Genomic DNA, 26516 nt, shown 5'->3' on the forward strand with positions numbered 1-26516 from the left:
GGATGCCCTCAAAAAACCCACTTTCTAAGGTTTTTATGCCTTAGGAAAAGCCTCACTGCCATTAATTTGTTGCTGTTTTTCTTGCTATGGATTGTAGGCATGTGCATAATAATGAAATTGTCTCTCCATGTGAAATGTATGACCTGCTTTAGTAGGTTTGCTCCTCACGAGCATCCAAAGCTTTTCTGCTGTTTCAAGCAGCAAGAGGAAACTGTTGATTCCTGCTGGGCTGCAGTGTTCACCTCCCAGGAGAGGATAAATCAGGTTACACTGCAGCTCCCACAAAATCCATAGGATTTTTCACTCCTTTCAAGTTCAGGGTCAGGTTTTTTTTCTACTGGGTATATCCATGCATCTCAGAAGGTAACTGGATTATACAGATTCAACTAAAGGGATAATAGGATTTTATGTGTGTAAAGAATGGCAGCTGAAAAGAAATATCTTGACATGTCAGAAGAACAAGGTCCACTGAGTGAATCATGAACACAGAGCTAGCATGTCATAATTTAAAGAAGAAAATTGTGTTTTAATAGCAGGATCAGTGCTTCTAATTGCAACTTCATGGTTATGTGCCTGTAATTTACAACACTGAGGATATGACTTAGGAATAGAAATCAGATAAGAGTCATTCTATCGATGAATGAGTCCTAGCAATTAGCTCCCTGCCCCATTCTGCCTTGGGAAATCCTTCCTTGGAAAGGAGGGAATTAATATTCTACATATATCCTCCATGAGACTGGGGTCTAGAGAGCGAGATGGTTTCTCAGAGACACAATTCATGAAATCATATAAAAATGACATTTTAATGAAGAATCCTAAGCCATCTTTTTACATTAATAATATTAAAAAGATATCATGAATGTGAGACCTAGCTACTTAAATAGTTATAGGATTGGTCTGTGAGGCACAAAGCTATTCTGGCATTCAAACTGTTCTCTATTTAGGGGTGTGCCTGTGGAGCTGCAACCTCCTTTGGGTAGATAAAATAAGGAGCAGAAAAAGGGGAGTCTTACATATATTCTTATGGAATAGATATTGCTTTTGAAACTTGTATCACCAATTACTTTTCAGTAGCTTTTCTGTGCACTTCAAGTGCTCACATCTTACACCTGTCAGCCTCATCTCATTTTAAAACTTTAAAATAGCAGTACCCATACCCACTGAAAACATTTTCATCTTCACTGTTGCTATAAAGACCTGTACCAACAAGCAGGAGGAGTGGTGGGGCATACAGTGAATCTATTCTTACTGCTGCTAACAAAGAGACTAAGGGGAGAAAAGGGAAGGGAACTGGTCTGCATGTGTTGGTGCTCACATGTCTATGGGGCTTAATATAGTCCCATTCACTCTAACTTTTGGGACAAAACCCCAGCTCTGAATCTAATTGAAGACATGTCACTGACTTCCCTGTAAATAGCAACTTGCTATCTCCCAGCTACACACATTTGAGGTACTGCACAAGAGGTGGATAAAGTTTTTCAGACTTCCCATGCGAATTTTTAATTAACAGGGAAATACATCAGCACCAACGCGACATATGGCACATTATTTGGTACTTACCAGGTATGTAGTCACACAGTCTCTCCACAGCTGCCTTTACTGTACTGTTGTGCCACTGTGCAAGCTGTTCGATGACAGACACCACAAGCACGCATCCTTCAAGAAAACAAAAACCAAAAAGAGGGAATACCATTACTGGTGAAATGTTATGAAGTGCCCTGCACCACAGAAGTGTTTCTGGCATCTTTGGGCATTTAATTTACTGAGATGCTCCATGACAGAGAGGTGTTCAAGGGGAAAAAATATCAGTGAATTCCCATCTTCATTGAAAACTTGCAAGTTTTTAGAGAGAGGATGCTGATTCCAGGGGAACACACAGAACAGCCTGGATTTTACAGCACTGTATGGTGCTCCTGGTAAAATGACTCCATTCTTTCAAGGCTGAAAACTGAGGAGTCAAAGGCATAGCCACTGTTACAACTGCCTGCTTGATCACCTGGTCTCTCATTTTATCTCACAAGAAAATAGGCACATGTCTGTACTTAACAGGATTTTTATGCCTCTCCACACAAGCAGCACAGAGAAGTACAAAAACCGGAAACCAAATGTTTGTGACTGCCTACAGAAGAGAAGTCACGCCACAGACGCATGTGCTGACCATGGCAGAGCATCTGTGCCATCATTTCTTCACAGACTTTCTGGTGAAGCCCAGTGATGCTCAGCACCCACAGGGCTGCTGAGCCCAGCTACACATTTGTTAAAACCAAAATGTCTTCACAGTTCATTCTGCTCTGCCTCTGTGGTTGGAAAGAAACCACTTCCTATGACCTATGAATGTGGTTATTTCTCATCGCTAATCTGGGCGTGAACAGGGCTAGCAAAGTGTTTCTTGAGATGTGCAGCACTTTTCCCTCTGCTGTTTTGGGGATTAAATAGATTCAACATGATCCCCATGGAACAGGCATTCAAAATCCACATGATGAGCATTCATTTCAAGTAAATTTTAAATTGCTGTAGGTCAGCATTGTGCTTTCTCTGCAGTGGCTTCACCATTTTATGAGAAGCACAGCTTTGGTGATGCCAAGTCTGCCCACTGTAGTCAGACCTGTGATAGCCCTGCCTAGACTCAGAGCCTGTGCCAGAGAGGCAGGTATCCCAGCCCGACAGGAGACAAGGAGCCAGGGTGCCAGTTTCCAGCAGCCTGAATAAACATTTCTCTTTGAAATCTCGGTAACCAAATCCTTTTTCCTCTCCTGTGCAAGCAATCTCATCTCTGAGTCTTGCTCTAGCAGGGTCTAGAAATGGAGGTGAGCTGCAGCATTTGAGGTGGCTGCAGACTCACCTTTTTCCAAAGCTCAAAAACATTATGCTCAGGTTTTCAGACTGGCACAACTCTTCAAAGTGAGCTTCTAAAGTCCTTCCAAGCACCCCTACCGATGTGCTATTAAATCAAAGTGCTACTTTTCAACACAAATAACTCTGATGCTTCTATAGCAAGTAAAAGAGAAGGTAGGGCAATTGGAGCTTGCTGTAAGACCAATATTTTTGACTCTTCTATTACTTCTTTTATCCCAAATGCAGTAATCCAGAAGAAATTACAGTAAATTTGTCACCTCTTTTGCAGGGATAAAAGCCCACTTCTCCTTACTTATTAAATAAAAGTCTCACTCAAGATCCTCTGCAGAATGATTTATAAAGCATGCTAAGAACCATTACCTCCAGTCAGCCTAAAAGAATTGAAGAATAAATGGAGACAGATACAACCAAGAAAAACCCTGAAGCAAGATATTGCTTCTTTCCTGTCCCCCTCCCCAACTCCCCAAATAGCCAGAGGCTAACTACTCCCAGGAATTAGCAGCTATTTAAAAACACAACAGCTGAAAAAAAAAAAAAAAGTTGAATAATAAAGACCCAAACTAAAAGTAAAGGGAAGGTCCAAGATGAAGTGTATAGCATGTTCAGGTCTTGGTCTCAAAGAACAGGCCAGGGCCCTCTGGTCAAGGTTTAACCTTACTACAGCCTTATCATAAGATAGTTTGGGTTGGAAGGGACTTTTATAGTCCAAGCCCTGCAATGAGCAGGGCCATCTCCACGCAGATGAGGTTGCTCAGAGTCCCGTTCAACATGATCTCAAATGTTTCCAGGGATAGGACATCCAGCACTCCCACAGTTGTGGGGGTGGATGTTAAAGAGTGCAAGAGACTTCAGCTGTTTTAGTGCAAATCATGCCCTGCACTGGCTCAGGGACAGAAAACAGAGCCTGGCTCCTTTGCCAGTGTTGGGTGGTAATAGCCTTGCGTGGCTGACTCCAGCCTTTAGCACTGAGATGGCCCTGCACATCCTGAAAACACACCATAACACGTCTGAAAGGCTACATTATTAACACACATGAACGACCTGCAGACAACAGGGACTACCCTTGCCCTGACCTCTATGTCTATTTTATTCATGAGGATGGAGGCTCAGGAAAATTAAATTACCTAAATGATAACTTAACCACAAAACCACACAATCTTTCTGTGCTTTCCTTTCTTCTTACCAAGGTCAGATATTCATCTATCAATCTTGCTATCTAGATGTCAGAAAGACAAGAAGGAGTCCAAGCAGAGAGGCAGGGAGAAGCTAGACCTTTCATATTTTCCAAGGTGCACACATTTTGTTGTTTCACCTCTCATTCTTTTGCCTCATGAGCTTGAGGATTCTACAAAATCATAGAATTGTTTAGGTTGGAGTTGACAGTGTCAGCTACTGCAGCAGATAGAAGTGTTGCTCATTTTGCCTATGCTGCATAACCCAGTGCTCCTGCACTTGCAGCCAGGGGCTGCAGAAAAAAGGGATTAACGGAAAAAAGGGAAAAACAGCTCAAAATCCAAAAAGTCGGGCTGAGCATAAAAATACTATTGATATTTTTATTTTCTCTGTTATACAACAAGACAATTCACACTGAAGATGTAAGTTTCTCTCTCATGTTTGTCAAAGTACCACAGAGGGAGTGAGAATAAAAAATGAAAGATATTTTTGGTTCAGCTCTGCCAAATAAACAGCATTCCTAATCACAAACACAATCATGCAGGTAGCCCCACTCAAGCAGCAGTCTCACAGCAATTAAAAGAAAATTTTTCATGTTGATTAAGTCAGATAGACACTTTTGTGTCTATTGAACCAGGCCCAAAGGCAAATCTGCTTCACATGAGGCTTAACAGAGCCAATACTGAGTCTGAGCAGTACTCAATGCAGTACCTCAGGCTACTAAATGCTATATGAATATAAATAACAATAATAACAGTCTGACTACTTGGGAAAAACCCACAGAGATGAAATTCAAAATGTTTGCTCTCATAAACTCATCTTCACTATCACAGAGGATGTTTCTGCTTGTGCTATTACATCCTCCCCACTTCAGGCACCTGCAGACCACACCTTGGTTATCCAAATGCTTCCTCCTCAAGTGCAGTTATTCCACATGAAATGCCACACTCCATGAGACAAGCTGATGGAGAAAGTCATGGCTGATTTTCAAAAGGATCTGACATTCCTTAGGCACCGCAGCTGAAGTCTCTGGAAGTGAATTCGGAGAGTCTCCCAGCCCTCTGGTAGGAAAGGTGCTCCTAGGGAACACATTCCACCAACACATGATATTGGCTGATCTGGTCTCTGTTGTCCTCTCTACCTGGGCTTTTCTCAGTTGCCCTGAGCTGACCCCTCCTTACTCCTTGTGAGCTGTGCCCTGGGGGTTGCTTGCTTATGGGCTGGGTCTGCTGATCTCAAAGCCTTTAATTTAGGTTGATGCCATCAGGAGAGGTTTTTGGGCTAGAGATTCTAAAATACTCAGGAAAAAGGCTGAACCCTGTGAGGAGGGAGGAGGAGTGTTCTAAGGGGACTCACTGCAGCAGAGGGAGCCTAATCTACCTAGGCTTCTTGGTTTTTCTCATGGAAACATGCCTCCCCAGTAATTCAGATTTATCCTCTAGGAGAACTTACCTCTGGTGTTAGGCTATAGGTAAACTTCAAGAGGTTTGTGTCTATAAATGAAAGTTAATTCCGACTATCCTTGCTTTTACTACAAACGTGCTCTCTTTTTATCGTCTTCCTTTGCACTGAGTGGCAGAAATGCTGAGCAGTTGTCCTAGTATTTAATGGGTCTTAATTCCACTGGATAAAAATGGAAAATAATTATATACTAAAAAGGGCAAGGAGAAATCAGATGTCTTTGACTGTAAAAATCTCATTGCTTTAATTACTTATGACATGTACAAGTATATAAACTTTTAAGTACTCTGGCATCAGTAGAAAAGCATATCCAGACCTGGCCAGTCATTAGCAGCTATTGCTTGCTTTTAATTCACTAGATATTTAGATGTGATTTATTTCTCATTGTGAGATGGACACATATAAGGCAACATAAACAGGCTTCATCATTAAATAAAGTTATTTTTTTGTTTAATTGTTGCACATGATTTTCTTTAGAAACTTTTAGTAAGTTGATTCTGCTGTCTCACTTCAATAATAGGCTTCAATACCTGGACAGGCTGAAGGATGTTTTTCTCTGAAAGAAATTCATTGGCATTATAATACCTACCAGACATTAGAAACTAGACTCTAGTATTAATAAATGCCTGTCGCTTTTAGCCATGGCTTGTCCCATCTGCTATTAATTTCTGAAGAGATAAGACAAGACCATAACCATTTGGCTCAGTGCAGTAAGCTGAAAACTCACACATCAGGAAGTACTTCTTTCCATATATTTGAAGGTAGTGTAATAAAAAAATGCCATTTCCAATAAGCTCAGGGAAAAAAAAGTCATACCCCAATAATAAAATCAGAACTAGAGGAATTCATTGCTTAGCTGTGAAGCCTCTGGCAGTTTGAGCAGACTATTTAACTTTAATCCACTTCTGCCACACAAGTTTGAAAGGCTCTATAATTAGAATTATACCTAGGGATGTCAAAAAGTATCTGGATAGTGAGAGCTGCCTCTCTAAGTTTCAGATTTGTAGGTATATTTTTCTGAGTAAAACTCTGTTCAATGGGTTTTCTGGCACCTGGCACATCCTCCTTTGCCATCCTTTGCTCATGTTTCTGGATGCTGGATTTCTTTCCCGCCTCTACAGCCATAAATTAAATGTACCCTCAGAATACAAGAAAGACATAAGTCCAAAAAATGGCCTTGGACACAAATATCTCTCTGCAAACCCTGCTGACCAGGCTGTGGCCACCCTGTGGCCACTCTGCTTGCTCCTGGTAGAGCAGGAACTGGAGCCTTGCTTGGTGATGTGGCAAACCTCTGCCTCAAAAATCTGTCTGCTGCAGCAAGGCTCTGCACACGTGAAGCCATTTATCACATTCCTGGCTTTGTACAGAAGATGAAGGGTTTCCCAAAACACAGTCTTAGCTTCTTCCATTTATAGATGATCCTAAGCTCCAAGGCATCTCTTAAAGCCTACAGGTGAGGAGACCCAAGAACCTATCTACAAAAGAGGATATTGCTACTCCTTGTGCTGACGCTGTTGTTCTGGCATAAAAATACCTCTTTCCAAATTAGTCCAATCCAGTTCCAGTTCAACCTGGAATAAGACATTTCTCTTTGAAATTCACAGAGGGAGATAATAAGAAGTAGGGTTTTCTCCTCTGAGATGGGGACATCCACATGAGTATTTTAGGTGCAAGGAGTGCATGGTTATGCAAACTTACAATCCAGGAATGTTTTCTTTTTCATATAATAATAGAATGGTTTAGGTTGAAAGGGACCTTAAAGATCATCTAGTTTAAACCCTCCAGCTGTGGGCAGGGACACCTTCCACTGCACCAGGTTGCTCAAAGTCCCATCCAACTTGGCCTTGAACAAAGCCAGGGATGGGGCTTCCACAACTTCCCTGGGCAACCTGTGCCAGCATCTCACTTACTGTATATTCTTTTCCTAACAGGGCCCAATATCCATATTGCCTTCCTGCACTGCTTCTCATTACTGAGCCAATACTTTCAAAGAGCAGCCCTTTATAACCTCAATATTTCATTCCAGCTCAGTGAAATATTCAGCTCAAATGACATAACTGTATATTCAAAGTAAGGACAGTTATCCTGCCATGTAGAACCAAAGGATTTGTTGCTTTGAAAGGTAATTTGGAAATGGATCTGAGTGATAGTCTTTTAACTCAGACTTTGCTTCCTATCCCATTTACAGAATTAATACATTTTACAGAGATACTGAGGTGATTGAACATAATTATAGGTATCCATATTTAAATATGTTGGCATATACAAGACCCTTTCACCCTCAATTTGCTAAGTCTTATGAAATATCCTGGAAATACTAAAAGGTTCACTATTAACAAACCTGTCACTGGGCATTAAATTACAGTGTAGTGTAGTGTAGTGGCTAAAGCAATTTTTAAAATATTAATATCAAAATAGCAGCATTTTGAGTGCATTAGTAACAAATTCCATCAAAACCTGGAATACCAGTTATTATTTCTGTTGCTCATGCAAAAGCAGTGGGCCACCTAAGGCACCCTAACTTGAGAGCTCCAGTCATTCATTTTTGTTTCATTTAGACATACAACAAGGACTCTGAACTGATGTACAGTTATGACAGTACAGAAAATTCAGTTTCCATCTAGTGGAAGACTCTGGTATCCATACCTGGAAGCCAAATGTATCCCTGGTGTTTCCTACATTACACTTCAAAGAGCCCTATTTAACAAAACCTATAACCCCAGGCATTTCCAATAGAAATGTTTTCTGTATTAATTAGTATGAAAAAAGCCACTGTGTATGTATGTGTGAAATTAACACGTTTTTCTTTTCCAAATCAGGAAAGGTGTTGAAAATTTACTGAAGCCCGAATGTTGGCAGGGGGCGTTAGTGTAAGTAGATAAGTTTATCCTTGTTGCAAAGGCTTCCCCATTTCAGGATTCGGAATGCAAGAACCTTTTTTTTCAGATATACAGTTCCTAAAAGCAGTAAAAATGATTGCCTTAAACATGAGCAGTAGTTCTCTGTAGGGTTAACACATGAACAAGAGTGAGAGGTACAGATGTGGGAATCAGCATCAAAATAGACAATCAATAAAATGATTTTTATACTCAAGGCAAGCATCAGTAATTTAGAATGTACAAGACTATCCATGTGTACAAATGCACATGGATGTGATTGTGTATTTACACACACATAGATATGGATGTGTTGGCATGCTGAGCACATCTTTCCATTGTGATCAATAGCTGTGTTTACATTTTAGAATCATAAGCTTTCAGTAAGACTTGGGGTGATTTTGGAAAAGAAATTTTTACCGTCAGTTGCTGAAAAGTTGCTGAGTGGTTGCTTTAGTATCTCCACTGTACTATTCCCATACCTGTGTTTGTGCTAGCTAAAGTATAATCACAGGGAAAAATGTTAGGATCAAATTTAGTATTTATTGCTGATCATCAGGTCAAACTTTTTTACTGATTAAATGGCGCAATGCTGGTGAAGTGGGCAGAGTTGCTATGGCTTGGAACTGACTTAGTTGTAATCAAAATAGATTCTCAACCTTTCAGAGTAAAATACATTGTGGTGCTACACTGATATTGAGCAAGGCTTTTTACAGAACTCACTGAGCTGTAAATTATACATTCTGTCATGGTGCCCCCCTAGACAATATGTGCACAGCCACTCTGTCTAAGCACAGTTGTTAAAAGCCTCCAGCTCCATTTGGCATTTTCCATTGTGGGAAGTTATCAGGAACTCCGAACACCACTGGTCCTGCTGTCACTCCAAGGGGCATATTTCATCCCTGCACTCATGCACAGCTAGACAGAGGCAAACTGTTGAGGACAATGACTACTACACAAATCAACACAGGTAGAGGTCAGCGTTTTACTCTGCTGGTAGCTCAGAAACACCTGTTCTTTAATGCAATCAGAGCTGAAAATACGTTTCAAAAACATGCTTCTTCATATGCTAGGAATGGTGTGCTCCTGGCTGAATGGAGGTGGTGACCCACAAAGGTTGCTGAGAATGGCATTATATCGAGCACAAAGATGGGGAAATTTGCTTTTCTGGCTGCTGACCCACAGGATCTCTTCTTGCTAGCAGAGAAAATGGAGAGCACTGCTGGCTGGCTCTATTGAGGGCTCCCTGACTAAACACCCCATTCTGAAAATGGCAACCAAAGTTAATCGCCAGTAGAGCAGGGCAGTCTGCTGTGGGGGGAAAACAAATAAATGCTGCTCTTTGCAAATGCTTCTTGCAGTCACAGTACAGAACTCCAGAAATGCTGGCCTGGAGTGAGTACTCTTACAAAACCTCTGCCCTAACAGATGATCTAAACCATCTAGGCCATTCCGAAGGGACAGGACAGACACAGGTTGTAAAGATCTCTAATGAAGTCTTCTACAGATTTCTCAGGAACTTTTTACTCTGCTTGCTTATCACTGTCACAGGAAAATCCTCTTCCTAACCTGAATGTCCCCACTAGTACCCATTTCTGTTACTTCTTGGAGAATGGATCATGCCTTTAATGCTTTCACGGACAAGTATATCTTTTCTCAAGTTTTTCTTCTCTAGACTAATTAACTCTAATTTATTCACCCTTCTTTTATAGCTTAGGCTTGTTTTTCTCTGGAACCTCCTGTCACTCTGCATCATTCTTGATGCACAGCCCCAAAAGGGAAGGCAGAAATTACTCTGAGGCTGTGTCAGTGCCGAGAAAGGTAACAGGTTACTTCACATGTCTTGCAAGCTGACTTCTGTTCGCACGTCTCGGTGTGCGCCATGTGTGCCTGCTTCGTGACAGCATTGTGCCACTACAAGCCGAAATGATCTTCCTTAGGGATGCTACCCAGCCGGTTGTTCCTCATCTGCTATGTGTGTCATTGACTATTCCTGCTGAAGTGAGTGCCTTCAACATTCCCATATTGAAATTACCTTTTCAGATGCAAGTACTCCAAGTTGTCAAGCTTGTTTTGAATTTAATTCTGCCCTCCATTTTACTTGCAAACAATTTCAGCTTTACATGAACTGATTTAATTTAATAGCTAGTTATCCTGGCTAGTGAAAATATAGAATGATAGTATGCTCAAAAGAGAAGTCCAAGAAAGACCTGATTTTGTACATCCTTTTGCTCAGGGAGTGAGCTACCTGTAATTACTCTCTGAACAAGACTAACCATCAGTTTGTTCTGCCCTGTAGGAGCTTAATCACTGTCACACACCTCTCAAGCTTAAGATTAGTGCTGAGGTAGTGCCAAAAGCCTTACTAAAGCCCAGCTATAATATCTGCTTCTTATTCCATGTCTACATGGCATTATCCCATTGGTAAAGAAAATTAGATTGATCTAACACTACTTCTGAAAGTTGTTTTTAAAAAGTTTTACTAACTGTTGCAGGATTTTTCGAGGATTTGATGTTTAACTGACTAATCTACCATTCCCCAAATTCCCTTTCTTACTATGTTGAAGAGAGATGAATACACAAGTTCCCATCTGTCTTTTAGTGTCTTCCCCACTTTCTGCATCCTCCAGGGCAGCTTCTGCCTTTCCTGAGGTTGCTTCAGGTACCTCTGGATGAAGTCACCTTTTCTAGAGAGCAGAACAATTTGCAAGAAACCTTTAAGGGCTCTGTGGTAAGTAAGGGTGGAATTGAATAAAAGCTTTAAAAGTCAGTAGAAAAATGATGAAACATTAACACAAGTCTCAACAGTTTACCAGTGTTACTGTTCTGTCTTTTGTATCTTAACATTAAGTAAAACTTTGCTTGCCTTTTGAAATGGGCAGCACTTTCCTCATTTGGAAGACGGGAAAATAAAGACCTGAGTACATGAAAGGTTCATTCATGCCTAATTTTTGAGAGAAAAGTACACATCATCTCTTTCTCAGGATGCCACACTAAAACAGTCAGGCTGCACTCAGCAAAAGGATTTTTAGGTCTCATCCCAAATAAATCCCTTAAGCCATGCTGCCCACCAGTAACAAACCCAGAAAGGAAAGCCAGACTCCCAAACCCGTGCACAGAACAGAACCTCACTGCCTTTACAGGAGGAAAACAGCTTCACAGGCTTCTGCATGTAGAAAAACTCAGAAAAGCCCTTTTTCCTCTCTAAGGAAAAACCAGAAAAACATATCACATGCAAAGCGTGCAGAAGACCCAGAGGAAGGGCCTGAGCTGATTTCACAGAATGCAAAAATGGTGGCATTTTAGCAGCCTGAGGAGATAGGAAATACTGATGGAGAAAAAAAACTGTCAGATGCTGGGAAAATTTTTCTCGTGGCAAGGCCAAAGAAAGGCCATTTATCTGGTTGTGGTTAGGTACTGCTACAGACCAGTTATCTTAGATGGTTAGGAATTGCTTAGGTATACTACACATGATCCTGTGGTTGGGAGGGTTATTATCGGGTGCTTTTCCTCTCTTTGCTGTAACTCTAAAATGCAGCAGTATTAAACCCCTTTTTAGGTGGGAACCCTCCAGTTGCTTTGTTTGCATGTCAAGTCAATTATGAAAAGCCTTTCTCTAAATGAAGCAGCCACATTTTTCAGCAAAATACAGAAAAAATGATGTGACTCTTTCTACAGTTAGCAAAGGTGATTAAAATCTTTGCTACCTGTAGAGAGTCACATCATTTTTGATGTATCACTTTTTGTGTGATTTTTGCTGTCTAAACATCACTGGAGGCACACCCTCCTCTCCTCCAGCCCTGTTCCATATTGGCACATAGGTGCCCACCCAAAATACATTTCCCAGGATCTGCTAAGGGCAGGGAAGTCCCTTGAATTACCCGAATGCTTTGCCAATAGGACTGGAATATACTGGGGCACATGGTGGTGCCTACCCAGGGAGTGCTGCAAGCAAGGGGAACAGAAGGAGGAAGCAACCAAGTTGTATCACATTTAACAGAGGTATCAGAGCTGCACTTTGCTCTCCTGTCATATTACTTCCACATACCTCTTCAAGAAGTGTGACACTCTCAGTGGAAAGGCTCAATGGGAAATATTTTCTTGGTTTTGTTACTGAAAGAGCATTCACTTTCTGACTGGCTTTGGCTACGAACATAGCAATCTCAATCAAGCAGGTGGTACACAGGAGTGATCAGAAATTCAATGTGCAGCCACCTCATTTCCCTCAGAAAATGGAGGCAGATAACTTTGAAAGATTAGACACCTGACCACACATTTAAACTTGCATGAAAAAAAATGCTTCAAGGAAATCTATGCACTTAGCAACAGGAATTTCTCACATTAAAAAAATTAGATAAGATTTAAGGAAGAAATTCCTCATGGTGACAGTGAGAAGGAACAGGTCACCCAAAAAAGCTGTGGATGCCCCATTGCTGCCACTATTCATCGCTGCCTGGTTGGAGGGGACTCTGAGCAAGGTGATCAAGTGGAAGCTTCCCTGCCCATGTCAGGGGGGATGGAACTACAGGATCTTTAAGGTGCCCTCCAACCCAAGCAATTCTATCATTCTCTCTGATTCTTCTTGGCCTTGATAAGGCCAAGAAGACACAGAAGTAGTACTCATATCTCTTTCTCATTACCTTCCCAGGTGGCAAACTAAGCCAAATAACTATCTGGGGTCAAGCTGTTGGATAGAAATCACAAGCTGATCCTGCCTTACTATCTGCTCCTAAGAGGGCTGGTCATGGAATCAGATGCAAGAGCTGACATTACTCCTGCTCCAAGCCGTGGCAAGTGCAACCATCAATTCCTCTGTGCTTTCCCCTTCTGCCTGAAGAAAGGAAGGGACACAGTATTTTCCAGAGCTGTTCGAATGAGCAGCTAATCAGTGAAAGCCCAGAGGCAGCCATCTGGGCTAGCAGCCACCAGCCCTCCCTGCCAGGCTGGCTCATGCCCTTTTGGCACTAGCCACACTTCATTTTTATCTTGTGGTTTACAGAGGTGGGCACAGTCTGTTTGGGTCCTGAGTTGAGCTCACAAGGATGTTTTTAGCTGAAAGGACACTTCAGAAAGATAAACTAGTTGTGGGAGGCTGTGCTTTTCATGTGTCCTCCCTGAACAAAGAGATGCACAGTGGTCTCAGCAATGGGGCTAGCACAGCTCTCCTCCCTTTTGGAGGGAAAAAAGGGACATGCTATCTTGCACAAGGCAATCTCAGTGCAATGTGTGGAATTTAGAACTTTTCTGAGTCAACAGGATGGAAAGGGCAGACAGTGCTCACAACCTGACATCTAAAAGCCACCAGTGTAAAATTCCAACAGATGAGCATGGTCACTGCCTTTCCTGTGCCATCAAAACTTTCCTGTGCCTTTCCTGTGCCATCAAAACAGCCTGTAGCTGCCTTAAGATCTCACCACTAAAAAACACCACTTCCCCCTAGCTCTGGCAGCTGCTCGGTCACCACTTGCTTGGCTCCCAGCCCAAACAAGGACAGCCCCTCACAACCATTTCTGCTTTTCACCTTTTTTCTCATGTTTTGGCTGGTGGCCCCTCAACCACCCTGACTCTGCTCTCCTTTTGATTCACCCTGCCCTACCAAAAGTGTCAGGGGTACTGTGGGTGGCTCAGAAGTGAAGCAAAAACCTGCTTTTGTCAAGTTTAGGATTATTATTTCTAACTGTATTCCCCAAGCCACAGTGGAAATAATTATTTCCTTCTGAAGGATGGAGAGCTGTGACAGAGTTTATGTTTCCATCATAAAGGTGCCTTGGGAAGCTAAAAGAATCATAGAAATTTTTAGGCTGAAAAAAGCCTGTAAGATCAACAAGTCCTGCTGATGACAAAGTACAGTATTTGATTGTAATGCATAAGACATATCCATTTGCACACATAAAAAATATAAGCTACCACATCTCCCTAGGTATATGGAGTGCCATGCCAAGGGCATTTCTGGTGCAGAGATATCCACAGTTTACACTGACTCCAGTGTTACCAGTCTTGCTCTGGGAATCACTTAGCCACCTGAGACTGTAGGATACCTACCCCCACATATAGGTACTGTGGGGATCACCACAGTCACTGAAGTAATGTGAAAAGAGGGTTGCAAACCTGCCCCAGTTCAGTATGGGTCATGCAGACATGTGTGCACACCAAAGGAAAAGAAATGTGAAGAGGCAGCCTTTGCAACCCAGCTATCCAGAGATGGCTATTCAGACCACAAAGACCTCTGGCCCAAGAATGGACCAACCACTCTTAAGAATAGTTTTCCAGGAACTGAAATCAATGAGGAGACCCTGGGAAAATCTGAAGGGAACTGTGCCTTCCTGCCACTTAAGCAAAATGCATCATGAACCCTAAGAAACACTAGGACCTCATAATATCCCATTTCCAGATCCCAGACCTGCAGACATTAAAGCCAACTTTTCAGATGTCATTTACCACAGAGTGAAAACATGAACTTTGGGAAGCAGCCAGTCAAAAACAAAATCATAAGATAATTCCAGATCCCATGACGACCTTGCAAAGTCTTCAGTGACTGATTCAGCAAATACTACAAGTATTTTGCAGAACAGCTGTTGAAATAGATAAAGGAGCGATTTATGATGTGAATAGCAACTCAGCTCACCAGTGAAGTAAGGAATGAATTAGTTCAGCAGGCAAACAAAACTTGGATACATACCAACACAGGTGTGTCCTTTGTACAGCCCAAAGGGGAGCGAAGGGGCTCGTGGGTCTTTTCCACGGGGTAGAGGGGAGGAAGAGGCAGTCTTCAGCAGCAGCAAGAGCCAGAGGATGCAGAATAAATTAAGGAATGTTTGCCTAGACTCCTTCATCCTAAGGAAGTAAAAAAGGAAGAAATCAGGCGGGAAGGGTGCAAGTGGACCTGCATTCCCTTAACTCTCAGGGAGTATCCTGCATCAGTACAGCTTGAGGAGAAGAAGACTGGTGTGCCTGTGCAGCTGTAAGTAACACAGGGACAGACTCCCAGGTGGGACAGAGATGTTCACCCTCTCATGGGATGCATGGAGGATCCCACACTCGCACATCACAGGTGCTCTCCCGACCCCTCAGCTCCTCTCAGGCCCTGCCACCCACTAAACCCAGCAGGTCCCACAGGCCTGGGCACGCTGAGAGGATTCCCCTGTGGCCCCGGCTCCAGGCTGCTCTCCACACCCCCACACGACCCTGCTGCTCCATGTGCAGCTCTTCCCAACCTGCTGGCCTGGCGGACCAAGAGGGTTGGATGCACAGCTCTGGCTCAGCGCTCCGGTGTCTCCTGCAGCAGCAGCGGATGACTAACGACCTTGAACCACAGGAGTTGCCAGAGCCACTCAGCATTAATAACACAAGACACTCCCCTGAACAACTAGTGTTGCAAAAAGGGAAAAAGAAAAAAAAAAACTACTCTACAAACCCTTCCCCCTGTGCCGTCACTTCTCTGCCCTCCTCCGCAGAAAAGAAAGAAAGTATCTCTCTGGCTGCATCTGTAAAATTTCTGACCAAGGTTTCCGTTCGGGAGGACTGAGCTTGAAAAATGAAAGAAGCTGCTCAAGACAGAGCTGCAGGGCTAGGAGGGACGGGGCTGCCATGCTGGGGTTTTGCCAGGGCTTTAGTTCTGCTGGGACTGAGGCATAGGGATGGGAGACGGCTGCCAGAGTGAGGGTAGCACTGGGAGCTGAACCCCTGCTCCCATCAGCTTTGAGCACACTCGCTTGCAGCCTCCAGCTGCCTGAGAGCCTTGAGAAATCCTGTGCTGTTCCTGCTTTGGCAGTCACAACAACTACAGGTTTCCCTGGCTCTATTTTTTTTAATCCCTCAGACATGGCATAAACAAGTCATTCCCCAGCCTGAAGCAAAAGCAGAGTAAAACACGTTTAAATTATGTGAATTCAGAGGTGGAACAAGTCCAAACAGCTACATCCCAGACTCTGTCGATGCAACAATGACTTTAAGGAGGCAGTTTAGGACTGAGGCACTGGAGGGACAATGCTGTGTCCTTGGTCTGCCTCTGCCTTTATGCATAAACCTGGGCAAGTATCTTTCCCTCATGGTGGGCAATGGGTACCCATCTTTCCTTTTGATTCCTTGTCTGTCTCTTTCAGAAGTGGGCAGGCCAATGACATGGGTTGCTAAAGGACAACGAGGAGTCTGTCTCATAAAGTATCCCTACATTCTTCCCAGGAATAATTAAAAGAGACTTATAAATAGTGTTGTAAAAAGAAAAACTAGAGAAGGTATCAAAACCAGCAATTTCCAGCCAATTCCTGCAGACCAACATGATCACACATGGATCAGATCTGCTTCAGTATTTAATGTGTTTTTTGCAAACTACTTCCTTCCTTGGGAGCCTCCACTATGACTTTTTAAAGATGGTCCCAGAAAATTTGTCTCAACTTTGATAAGAAGGATTTGCCTTGTGCTAATTATGATATAATCCACTGGCTCTGGGGAAAAAAAAAAGACTACAAAATCTTCAACGTGAATACAAATCACTCTGTATTTCCATTCCTTAAGCCAAGCCATTTGCTTTCAAATGTATGCTTTCTTTTAAAATATAAAAATAATTAAACCCAAAATGAAGGTAATAGCTGTTGCCTGAGTTTTGCAAAACTGTTTCTGCTTATCATTCTCCCTATAGCTAGCAATGCTGGTTTTCTTTATATTTTTTTCTAAGAGCAGATAAACAAAAATCATAGTGCAAAGTACCTTATCCATATGCCAATCCTACTGAAATCTGCAGGATGTTTTTCTTAACGCTGTAAAAACTTGCTATAAAAAGACACTGCTACAGCGACTGCAGCTCCATTAAACCCTTTTTAACACACATATCACTTGGTTCCCAATGACACTTTGAAGTCCTCTAAAACTCTGCATATTGGCTCATGAGCGCTTGCTGCAAAAGCAGAGTGCTAATAATAGGCAAGAAAAGCCTTCCTAGCAGAGAGGTCTCTGGAATGGCTTCTGCTTTATATCTATTGCAAAACACAAAGCAAAACAGCAGCACTTATAAAGTACAGAGATAGATCCCAAGCTGCTCCCAGGCATGTAAACCTGCAAAGCATGTAGCTCAAGCCTGTAATCAGCTGTGTTATTTTCTTTCATTTTAGCCTGTGGAAACAGTGGCGAGATAACTCTGTGTGTAACACAGAGCTGCTTTGAGCTGTACCTTACACGTTAGTCAAGCTCTTAAACCAACCGAAGAAAAAAAGCCCCCAAAGCTTTTAAAATATGCAGTCTGGTCAGAGAAATGAGGGATTTGCATACTTAGATTTGGAGGCCAGCTGGGAAGGTGAACCCGCCCCACTGGCTCCTCCCCAGACCGGTGTGAAATTTTTTTCTTCCCATTCAAATCAGATAGCAAATCCTGCCTTTTGCCAAGCAGATTTTATATTACTTCCAAGTCCCTGACACATTAAGACCTAAAGCTGTCTTGGTACAGGAGCAGAGGAGCTCTTGATGTTGCCTTTTAATCTTAGTAAGTGCATAAATGAAGTTAATGGGAGGTAAAAAACAAATCAAACCTGTCCCAAAGGAAGGGATTTCATCATAAATGCTTCCATTAGGTTGTGCACAACACCCAAGTCAGAGAAGCAGACCTAGGTCAAGGGTGACCAAGGAGATGCTGCCTGCCTAGAAATAAGGTATATGAGAGCTGGAACAAAGGGAGCTCTGCCCTCTGAAAAGCACCAGGTGCAGAGAGGTGATGTCTGGGGTGTCCCCTGCCCAAAACCGTCTGGCAGGGTCACCCTACAGCTTTTGACCACCTTTGTCTCCTCAGCTCTATTTTTTTTTCAATGTGTTTGCAACCTGGGCTTGCAGCAGGTCGTGCCAGGTGGCAGAGGAGCGTAGTTCAGATGGGTTCTCAGGGCTGGTGGGGCTGCTCAGGGTTGTTATAGACTATGAGTGCCTCAGAGCCCTGACACTTGCCTTTTGTGACCACGAGAGCCAAGTGCGTGGAGGAATGAACACTGAAGAAATGCTCCTGCACACCCCACTAGGTACCTGCCTGCAGCATTACTCACCTAAATAGTGCTGAAAACGCAGTCAACCTTTTGTGTCTCTGAATCTCCGCATGTGGCTTTTGAAGAGAAAGCAAGGACAGGACAGAGGCAGAGGTACCGTGAGTTCACCACCTCTTGAAGATGGGAAACCCTCAGTGCCCTGAAATAACCCAGCTCCACAGTCATTCGCTTGCTATTAGGCAGAAGACAGAGTCAGTTGAATTTTTTCAAGGTTGAATTTGGGCTAGTGATAATATATGCATAAATAAACACACAGGTATATCCACGGTATATGATGGCCCATCCGCTGCTGCTCCCTGCTGAGGAAATGGGAGGGCCCACAGCTCCCTCCATTCAGCACACAGATCAGGAGGGATGTACATTACTTTGCAGGGTTTTGGTTAAATCTGCTCTGAAGGAAAGTCCTGCAGTTCTCTGTATTTGCTCTCAGTATGCCAGAACACACTGAAGAGCTTGCTCAGCTCACCCACCTTGATCCCGTCTATGTTTTTTGGGAGTTTTAGCACATGTGGGGGTCCTCAGAGCTACATCTCAGTTACCATATCCTCATGTACAGGCCAGTAGCAAGTGTGATGTGTGGGGGGACACAACACGTAGGGGAAGGCTTTGGCTGGGGGTCACCAGAGAGGCAGCAGGGGCTAATGGCCCATGGAGTGCCCCACTCAGTAACTCCCAGCCCAAGTGCTCCAGCCACACCCTCAAGCCTCTCTCAGTTTAAGCAGAGCTGAGATACTTGCACATGTGATGGCTGCCAAAACCTGAGGCAAAGCATGAAAAGACAAGCCTGAATTTCCATGATGGCAGAGCACTGTTAGGGTACATGCATAGCTGGTGAAGAAATACAGTCCTCTAGGCTGATTCCAAGAGCAGGAGTGTGGTTTCTGGAGTTTGAAGGACCCACAACACTTCTCCATTTCTCATGTTTCCATAGGAGTTCCTGACACCTAAACTATTTGGTTTGTGTGGTGGTGCCAAATCAGCTAAGGGACAGGTCCGGTATCAGCCTCCATCTTTGCTGCCCCTGAGAGAGATGCAATGGAACTGAGTTAGGGTTTCTGATTTTCTGAGTAAGGTCTTCAACATGATTTAAGAGTCACCCCTTCCCTGTAGGGAGCAATACGTGATTGCCACTAGAATTGTGAAATGAGATGTGAGGATGAAGTTAGTTTCAATGCTGCTTTCTGTAATGGGTCCCTAAAGATCTGTTTATGTATACAGAAAATACATTGGAAAAAGCCATTGAAAAGAAAAGAGAATGGAAAATACTTCAATGAAGCCCCAAAACAGGACAAGCAGGAATTGATTTGCCATCTGTCAGGATTGGAGGCCACTTAGTTGAAAAAAGAAATACAAAGTAGTTATCTTACAAAAGGAGATCAGATGGCAGTGTATATTTATCTATCCTATTCTGTCCAAGCCACTGCACACATTACTGCAATTTTTCTCCTGTTTGGTTAGATTCTTATGCATATTGATTTTTAAGATACATGCTTTTTTTCTCTTTCTCACATTTATGCATGCATTTTTATGATGATTAAATGTTATCTTGGAAGGTTTTCTCTCCCTTTCTTTCCTCTTTGACATGCTGTTCAGTTCTTATGGGAATAGATATAAGCCTTGTATTTTTGTGTCTGGAGAGATAACACCTGCAGGAAGAAGCCTTTAGATCAAGGATCCTCTCAGTCCCTTTTCTTCCTTTTATTTTCAAAACGTTGTCCTTTGTGCCCTTTGACTCTGAAGTTCCCAGTGGTTTTTGCGTTGGTTATTTTTCATTACTGCTCTCCAAATTTCTCTGACTGTCATAAGCATCTCTGCAGTTGGTGCATTATCACTGGCACGGATGAACATTTCCAGAGCCCCATGTGGATTTGCGGCTGCACCACAGCCAACTGAGTCATTCCCTCTGCCCCAGTTTCCTTATCAGTTGCTGCTTGTAGTTCAAGTTATGCATCTATTTCAGAGTCTCTCCATCTCATTGTCATTCAAAGCTGCAGGGAAAGCATTAAAACCAGTATTTTCTTACACTCATATCCAAAAATTTGTTCCAAGTTATTACCATGCTGTAGCTGAGATGATTATCCTTTATTCTGCCACCTTTAATGAAATTAATTGTCCCAGCTTGCAAGGGTGCTGATATCTGCGCTCTTAGAAATGTAAATCGCTGACATGACTTCAGTTTGGATACAACAAAATGTGGGAACGAACCTCTTAAGGATTTCAAACAGGGAACCCGTGAAAAATACAGCTACACCACCTTGCACAATTATTGTGCAGGTTGTGCACTGCTGGGAAGGTCTGGCTGTTAGGATTGACAAAAGGGGGTGATTTGGATTTTCTACTAAGGATGGCTTTTTGCAAAGTGGAGATTAGATGAAGTGCATCTTCAAAGTGTATTTCTCACTACTGCCTGTAAGGAGCCCTGTAGTGACTTACACGGTTTAGTGGTGGACATGACAGTGCTGGGTTAACAGTTAAACTTGATGATCTTAAAGTCTTTTTCCAAACTAAATTATTCTGTGACTCTGTGATTATTGGTGATGCAGTACATTTCCTCATTTGTTTGATACTAGTGCAGAAAAGCAAACCTTGCTGTGGCGTTCTTACTGTGTGCAGATGACCTTACAAATCCAGAAGTAATCTTACTAGCATAGATTTTGCAGTTTGAGTTCGGTGGGCACAGCTGTGGGCCTTTTCCAATTTAAAGAAGACCTAATTCTTGCTATTAGCTAGACAAAAATACCCCAAACCCTCAAGTCTGTCAATTAAGGAGCAAGAGAGTGTGGCAATATTACTGGAAGACTTGTTAGATGCCTTAGATAAGAGAGTCAGTCAGAGCCAGCTGTAAGTACAAGTCAGGAAGCCTGGGACAGACTCTCTGCTGCCCTGCAGTTTGGGCACTCATTTAAATCCCAGAGAAGTGAGATCCAAGCATTACCAACTCAGTGTGATTATCGCCTTGCCATAAATAGCTAGTAACCTGCTGGGCAAGCCAAAATCCCATCTACTGCATTGAACCCTGCAGCACTATTGCTATTGCATTGGGTTTTGTCAGAAATGCAACCCCCTATCAGGCTCTCAGTTCAGTGCTGATGAAGCTGTGGTGGAGGGTGGCTAGGCAAAAGCTTGCCCCTGATGCTGTCAGGTTGTAAGCACTTAAAAGGGGAGCAACACAACATCAAAGAAGAAGAAAAATAAATGTTTGATTATATTTGCTTCATTTGATCTTTCCTCCACTAACGCAAATAAAAGAATTGCAGCTCAACAGCCTCTTAATCTTAGCACGGAACAGGTCCCAATAAAAGGTAATTATTCCCAGTGTTTGGGTTAGGAAACAGTGCTGAATGTCAGTGGAGGCATTTTTAGCACATACCAAAGTTCACAAGATTATTTAAACATATTGATTGAGGCTTGTACTGGGACTTCTGTGCTCAGAAATGGGATCTCTACAACATATGTACTGTGGTGGCATTTTGCCATTCAATAACAGGGTGGGGGATGTTGTCTTTTGTCTTTTTAAATAGATGTTTCACTGATTTGCTTTGATAATAAATGACCTGCAGCTGCGCTGGACAATGTCCCTCCAGAATAGCCCTTCAGGAATAGTATCCATCATCCATAGGTGAATATGAAAAGGCAGTGCAGGTTGATTTTTCAAATATTGATTAGGCAAGTCACTGGCCAGCCAGCCATGTGCAGAGCCTTCATGCTCTTTAGAGAAGTCAGGCTGTATAAAAGAACTCAAAGCCCTTGGAGGAATATACATGCTCTAATTCAAGAAGATGAGGGCAATGTAGCAGTCAGTAAAGACTGCACAGGTAATCTAGTCTTATACAGACAAGGCAAACTCAGGCATGAGGTCATCCCTTAACATTTCACCTTTCAGATCATAGAATCATAGAATCATTTAGGCTGGAAAATACCTTTAAGATAATGAAGTCCAGCTGTTACCCCAGTGATTCCAAATCCACCACTAAACCTTGTCCCTAAGCATCACATCTACAGACCTCTTAAATACCTCGAGGGATGGTGACTCAGCTGCTTCCCTGGGCAGCCTGTTCCAATGTTTGACAACCTTTTCCATGAGGAAATTTTTCATAATACTCAGTTTAAACTTCTTCTGCCACAATTTGCCTAGCTCTATCACTGAAAATTCACGGAGGGTTTGTTTGCACTTGTCTGTCTTTTCACTTGCACCAGATTTTATGCTGATATCTGACACTGATAGTTTAGACTTGCATGTATTCAAGAAGATGACAAGGGCAGGTGTTTTTATCTACCACTGTTCATAGCCATGTCAGCATAAAGCAGACACATGCTCTCCAAAATGGCTGTCTATTCAGAACACCTTTCATCTTTTCTGTTTTCTTACCCTGTCTGGGCATCCCACAGATTTACCTCTTTCCTCACCTTTACCTTTTCCTCTAGCTTCAGACTCAGAACTGTATTTTCATTTCTTTTCTGTCCCATTCCAGAAATTAGGGTATTAGAAAAAATACTCTGTTAAATACAGCAGCATTTGTTCAGGCCCATTCTTGAGGGATGTAGAAAGGTGAGCAGCTGGGGCTTGATGCAAATCTGACGCATAAATTCATCCCAGAAGAGACTTGAACCTGGAGAAGGCGGGCATGACTCCTGCCTTCACAATGAGGAATGGCCCCATGGGAATCAAAACCAGCAGCACAAGGACCATCAAACTGTTAGTGAGGGGGAAAACAGGCACTGCATCACTCTTCTTCCCCCACTCAAGCTGTGCCTTAAACACAGAACATTTCTGCCTGGTCAGCTGCCTGGTCTCTGGCCCCTCCACACACACTGGAGTCATTAAATCATCCATCAAGACACCATCCTTCATGCACAGTGGGACGGCTGCCTGCCTCCCTCACTCATTATTGGCCTTCCACAGTCCTTTTCAGCCAATTCAATGAAATATAAATAGCATTTCAGATAAATGTTCACTCTCTTATAATACCTTTCTGACGTCTTTCTGCTCTTGCTCTGGATGCATAAAAGAGAGCTGTAATATATTTCAATGAGTTATTGAATCTTTTTCGAACCCTGATAAATGCTCAGTACAAGGTTATTTAAATATGTGGGGTATAGGCACAGGATTTAGCAAAATCTACCCAACTAAATTGTTCAGAAAAAATGAGCAGGCAATCTTCTGCCTTTCAAATCTATCTATATTCCATGATGAAGTATTCCAAGCCTGATGATGCTGGACCAATCTCCTTTTTCAGCACTGGAATGTCCACAGCCATGAAAAAGTATGGTTCAGGCTTTCCTGTCCCTTTTTTCTTTTTAATTTTTTTTAAATTGTATTTAAATTAAGCTGCTGGACACCACACGAGAAATTGTCTTGTCTTTGCCTAAATAATGTAGAGTGAATGCTGTGCAACCAAATGATAAAACGAAAGAAGAGGACTCAGGAATGTTACTCCAGGTTTTACTGGAGTGTGGCACAGAAGTAGTATCTCCCCATCTTCCAAGCTTAGAAAACAAATTAACACTGGAGGATTTGTGTATTTTTTCTCCCTGTAACTTTTTTGCCACCATTCATCATTTAGCCTCAGCGTTTGGGTATATTTAAAGCTACCAACATAAATTAGCCACAAAGCTTGAGGGTGTTAAATAACCTCCAATAAAACTCCTTCCCCTCACTGGAGTATTTTCTCAAAATGAAAATATCTGAGTAAACATCTTATTCTAATACTATGCATGGAAGATAAAAAAGTGGGGACCGAGTGACTTTCACCCCCCAAACTATACCTCCTGAAGGAAAAGACACCTCTTCATCACTTCTGGAAGAATGAGTAAGTGAAAATGCATTTTGGGGACCAAACGACAAATTCAGCTCTCTCAGTCCCACAAAAAGGTGGCAGACAGGCACCTCAGCAGCAAGTCTCTCATTTTTCACTAGATCCCCATCACATACAGCAGAGAACAGGTATGTTCTGGAGATCTCTGAGCTCTGAATTTAACACAAGCAACACGTTACCTTCACAGTCACTTTCAGCAAAGATCAGATGCCAAGAAATGATTTTCAGGAAGCAGAAATGATAACAATTGTATATCTAAGTATGCCTGAATCTAGTCCATGCATATTGGAAAGAGCTCTTTTTTCAGTCTCGGTGTGTGCTTCACTCTGTGCAGCAGAGATGCTGCAGATCCCCAGCAGGAAGCCTGAATAATCTTGCCTCCGGGCGATACAGCGATAGCGGTGTTGGGAAATGTCCAGATAAAAGATAATGTGCAAGATATGGAATTCCAGTTTGTACTAGTAGCTGGAATGGTAGTAGACAAAAGTTTCTTTTGGGCTGGGGCAGAAGTGAGTCACAGTGTATAAGTGGATGTCCCATCAGTGAGTCTGTGTTAACACCAAGAGAGGTAAGTCTCAGACCTCAAGCCAGGCTAAAAAAGTGATTTATACAGCTATCCAGTAATATGGGTTATCTAGCACTCACCAATGTTTTTCTTCTACTCAACTCTTTCCCCTTTTCACCCTCTGTAGCCAAACTCCTTGAGTGCCCTTCAGAAAGGAAGTCCCCTGCCCCAAGGCTCTGATGTGGAAACCATGAAAGTTGGTTAAGAAACTTTAATGATGCCACATTGCAAATTTCTGGCATTTGGTAATGAGGAAGTAAGAAGAGGTAGAAAAGATACAGTCATGCTTCTGCCCAAAAAGTAACAATCTGGGTTTTGTTGTTTCAGTTTTTAGTTCTCCATTTCCCCGATGACAGATGGGTTTTGGCAAATGCTTACCACCGACCTTCTGAAAATCAAATCCCAGGGAAGCCTTTCAAGATGAGCAGCCAAGACCCAAAAACATCACTGTGGCAAAAGTTGTATAAAGAGTTTAGAAATTACTAGTTACCAAATAGGTAAAGGAAAGTTGCCCAATATTTTTTTTAGGATAAAGAAAGGAACTATTTCTTTTCCCTGAAGCTGGTATCCTTTCCAGTCTTTCAAATCTAAAGAACACTTGCCCTAGATGTATTTAGTGCATCACACTATTTTAGGCAATAATTCATGATGCAAAATTCATAATTCAGGTGTCTAGATAATTTCTTTGCTTTAATCCTACATCCAGTTTCTTTTGATGATTAGCAAAAATAACTACAGTCACTGCAGATGAAGGAAAGCTGTAACTTTTAACTAAAACTCTCTGCTCATATTTATCAGGAGTCTGCTTGTGTTTTCAGAAAAACGACTTGAACCTGCTCCCATCAAGAGTGCCAACTGCTCCATGGGCTCCCAAATGCCATCTTTGCCAAAACACAACACCTGGGATGGCATCCTTGGTGCTCCGCAGCATCCCTGAGGAGGATCCACCTCACTAAAGGGCTCCCTTAGCACAGTTGGCTCTGTTTTCCTCAAAGGATGGCAAACAATTCTACCAAGGATGCAAGAGAGCAGATGCTTTGTACCACAACAGCTCCTCCATGCTTAGCTCTCAGGAGAACATCAGGAGACAAAGCCAGAGGTGCATTCCCTTGCCCTAGAGATGTGGACTGTGTGGGTGTCTCCTGCATATTGTTGTTGAGCTGTCATTCAGGCTGTCTCAAGTTGGTTTTCACATCCCCAGAGCAGAGGATGAGCAAACAGGCCATAGGAAAGCAGGCTGATGATGTGAGAAAAGCTTATCTGATGTTGTGAGATTACAGTATGCAGGTAGAAATGAATCAGTCCCTTCCTCTCACCAAGATAAAGAAGGACACGGGTGAATATGGGTTGTCTGAGGTGCTATTTTGGATTTGCTTACAGGAGGAACAAACCAGCATGATTTCCAGCTGTATGCCCTCGAAAGATCTGGCAAATTTTAAAATACTGAATAGCTGTGATGCCATGACCCAAGACTTTATTAAAATTTGACTTGCTAATTGACACTGCTTATAAAATCAGCATGTCATGAAATCTTTCCATTCTCATCGTAACTCTGTACCTTGCTCTGCTTGGCATAGTGTGGTCACTCAGATGGTAACACTGGCCTTCAGGGCATGAGTGGTGGGTCTTCAGCCTTTTCAGTGGTGCTTTCTGCCTTTCCACTCAAGCCAGCTGGCAGCACACAAGTTTAGAGCTTCTCCTCGCATTGTAGCTCTCTGATAAGGCATTTCTGAGAGAGAATAAC

At 42.6% G+C, this 26516-nt stretch overlaps 1 protein-coding gene across 2 annotated transcripts in view; it reads right to left on the reverse strand.

The window, feature by feature from the left end:
* The window catches only part of AOAH (acyloxyacyl hydrolase), a 73844-nt gene extending 58137 nt beyond the window's left edge, over positions 1-15707 (reverse strand). Inside the window, exons 1-3 of one of the 2 annotated variants that reach the window (XM_041466479.1) lie at positions 15586-15707; positions 15049-15206; positions 1561-1656 (exon numbers count right to left, since the gene is read on the reverse strand). In XM_041466479.1, coding sequence (XP_041322413.1) covers positions 1561-1656; positions 15049-15206; positions 15586-15707 — 376 coding nt within the window. Of the gene's footprint in view, positions 1-1560; positions 1657-15048; positions 15207-15583 lie in introns of both variants that reach the window. The other variant, XM_041466478.1, reaches the window with a different exon arrangement.
* Between the last annotated feature and the right edge of the window lie 10809 nt (positions 15708-26516).

Source organism: Pyrgilauda ruficollis, unplaced genomic scaffold (genome assembly GCF_017590135.1).
Source record: "Pyrgilauda ruficollis isolate IOZ18807 unplaced genomic scaffold, ASM1759013v1 scaffold2, whole genome shotgun sequence".
NCBI classification, from domain to species: domain Eukaryota; kingdom Metazoa; phylum Chordata; class Aves; order Passeriformes; family Passeridae; genus Pyrgilauda; species Pyrgilauda ruficollis.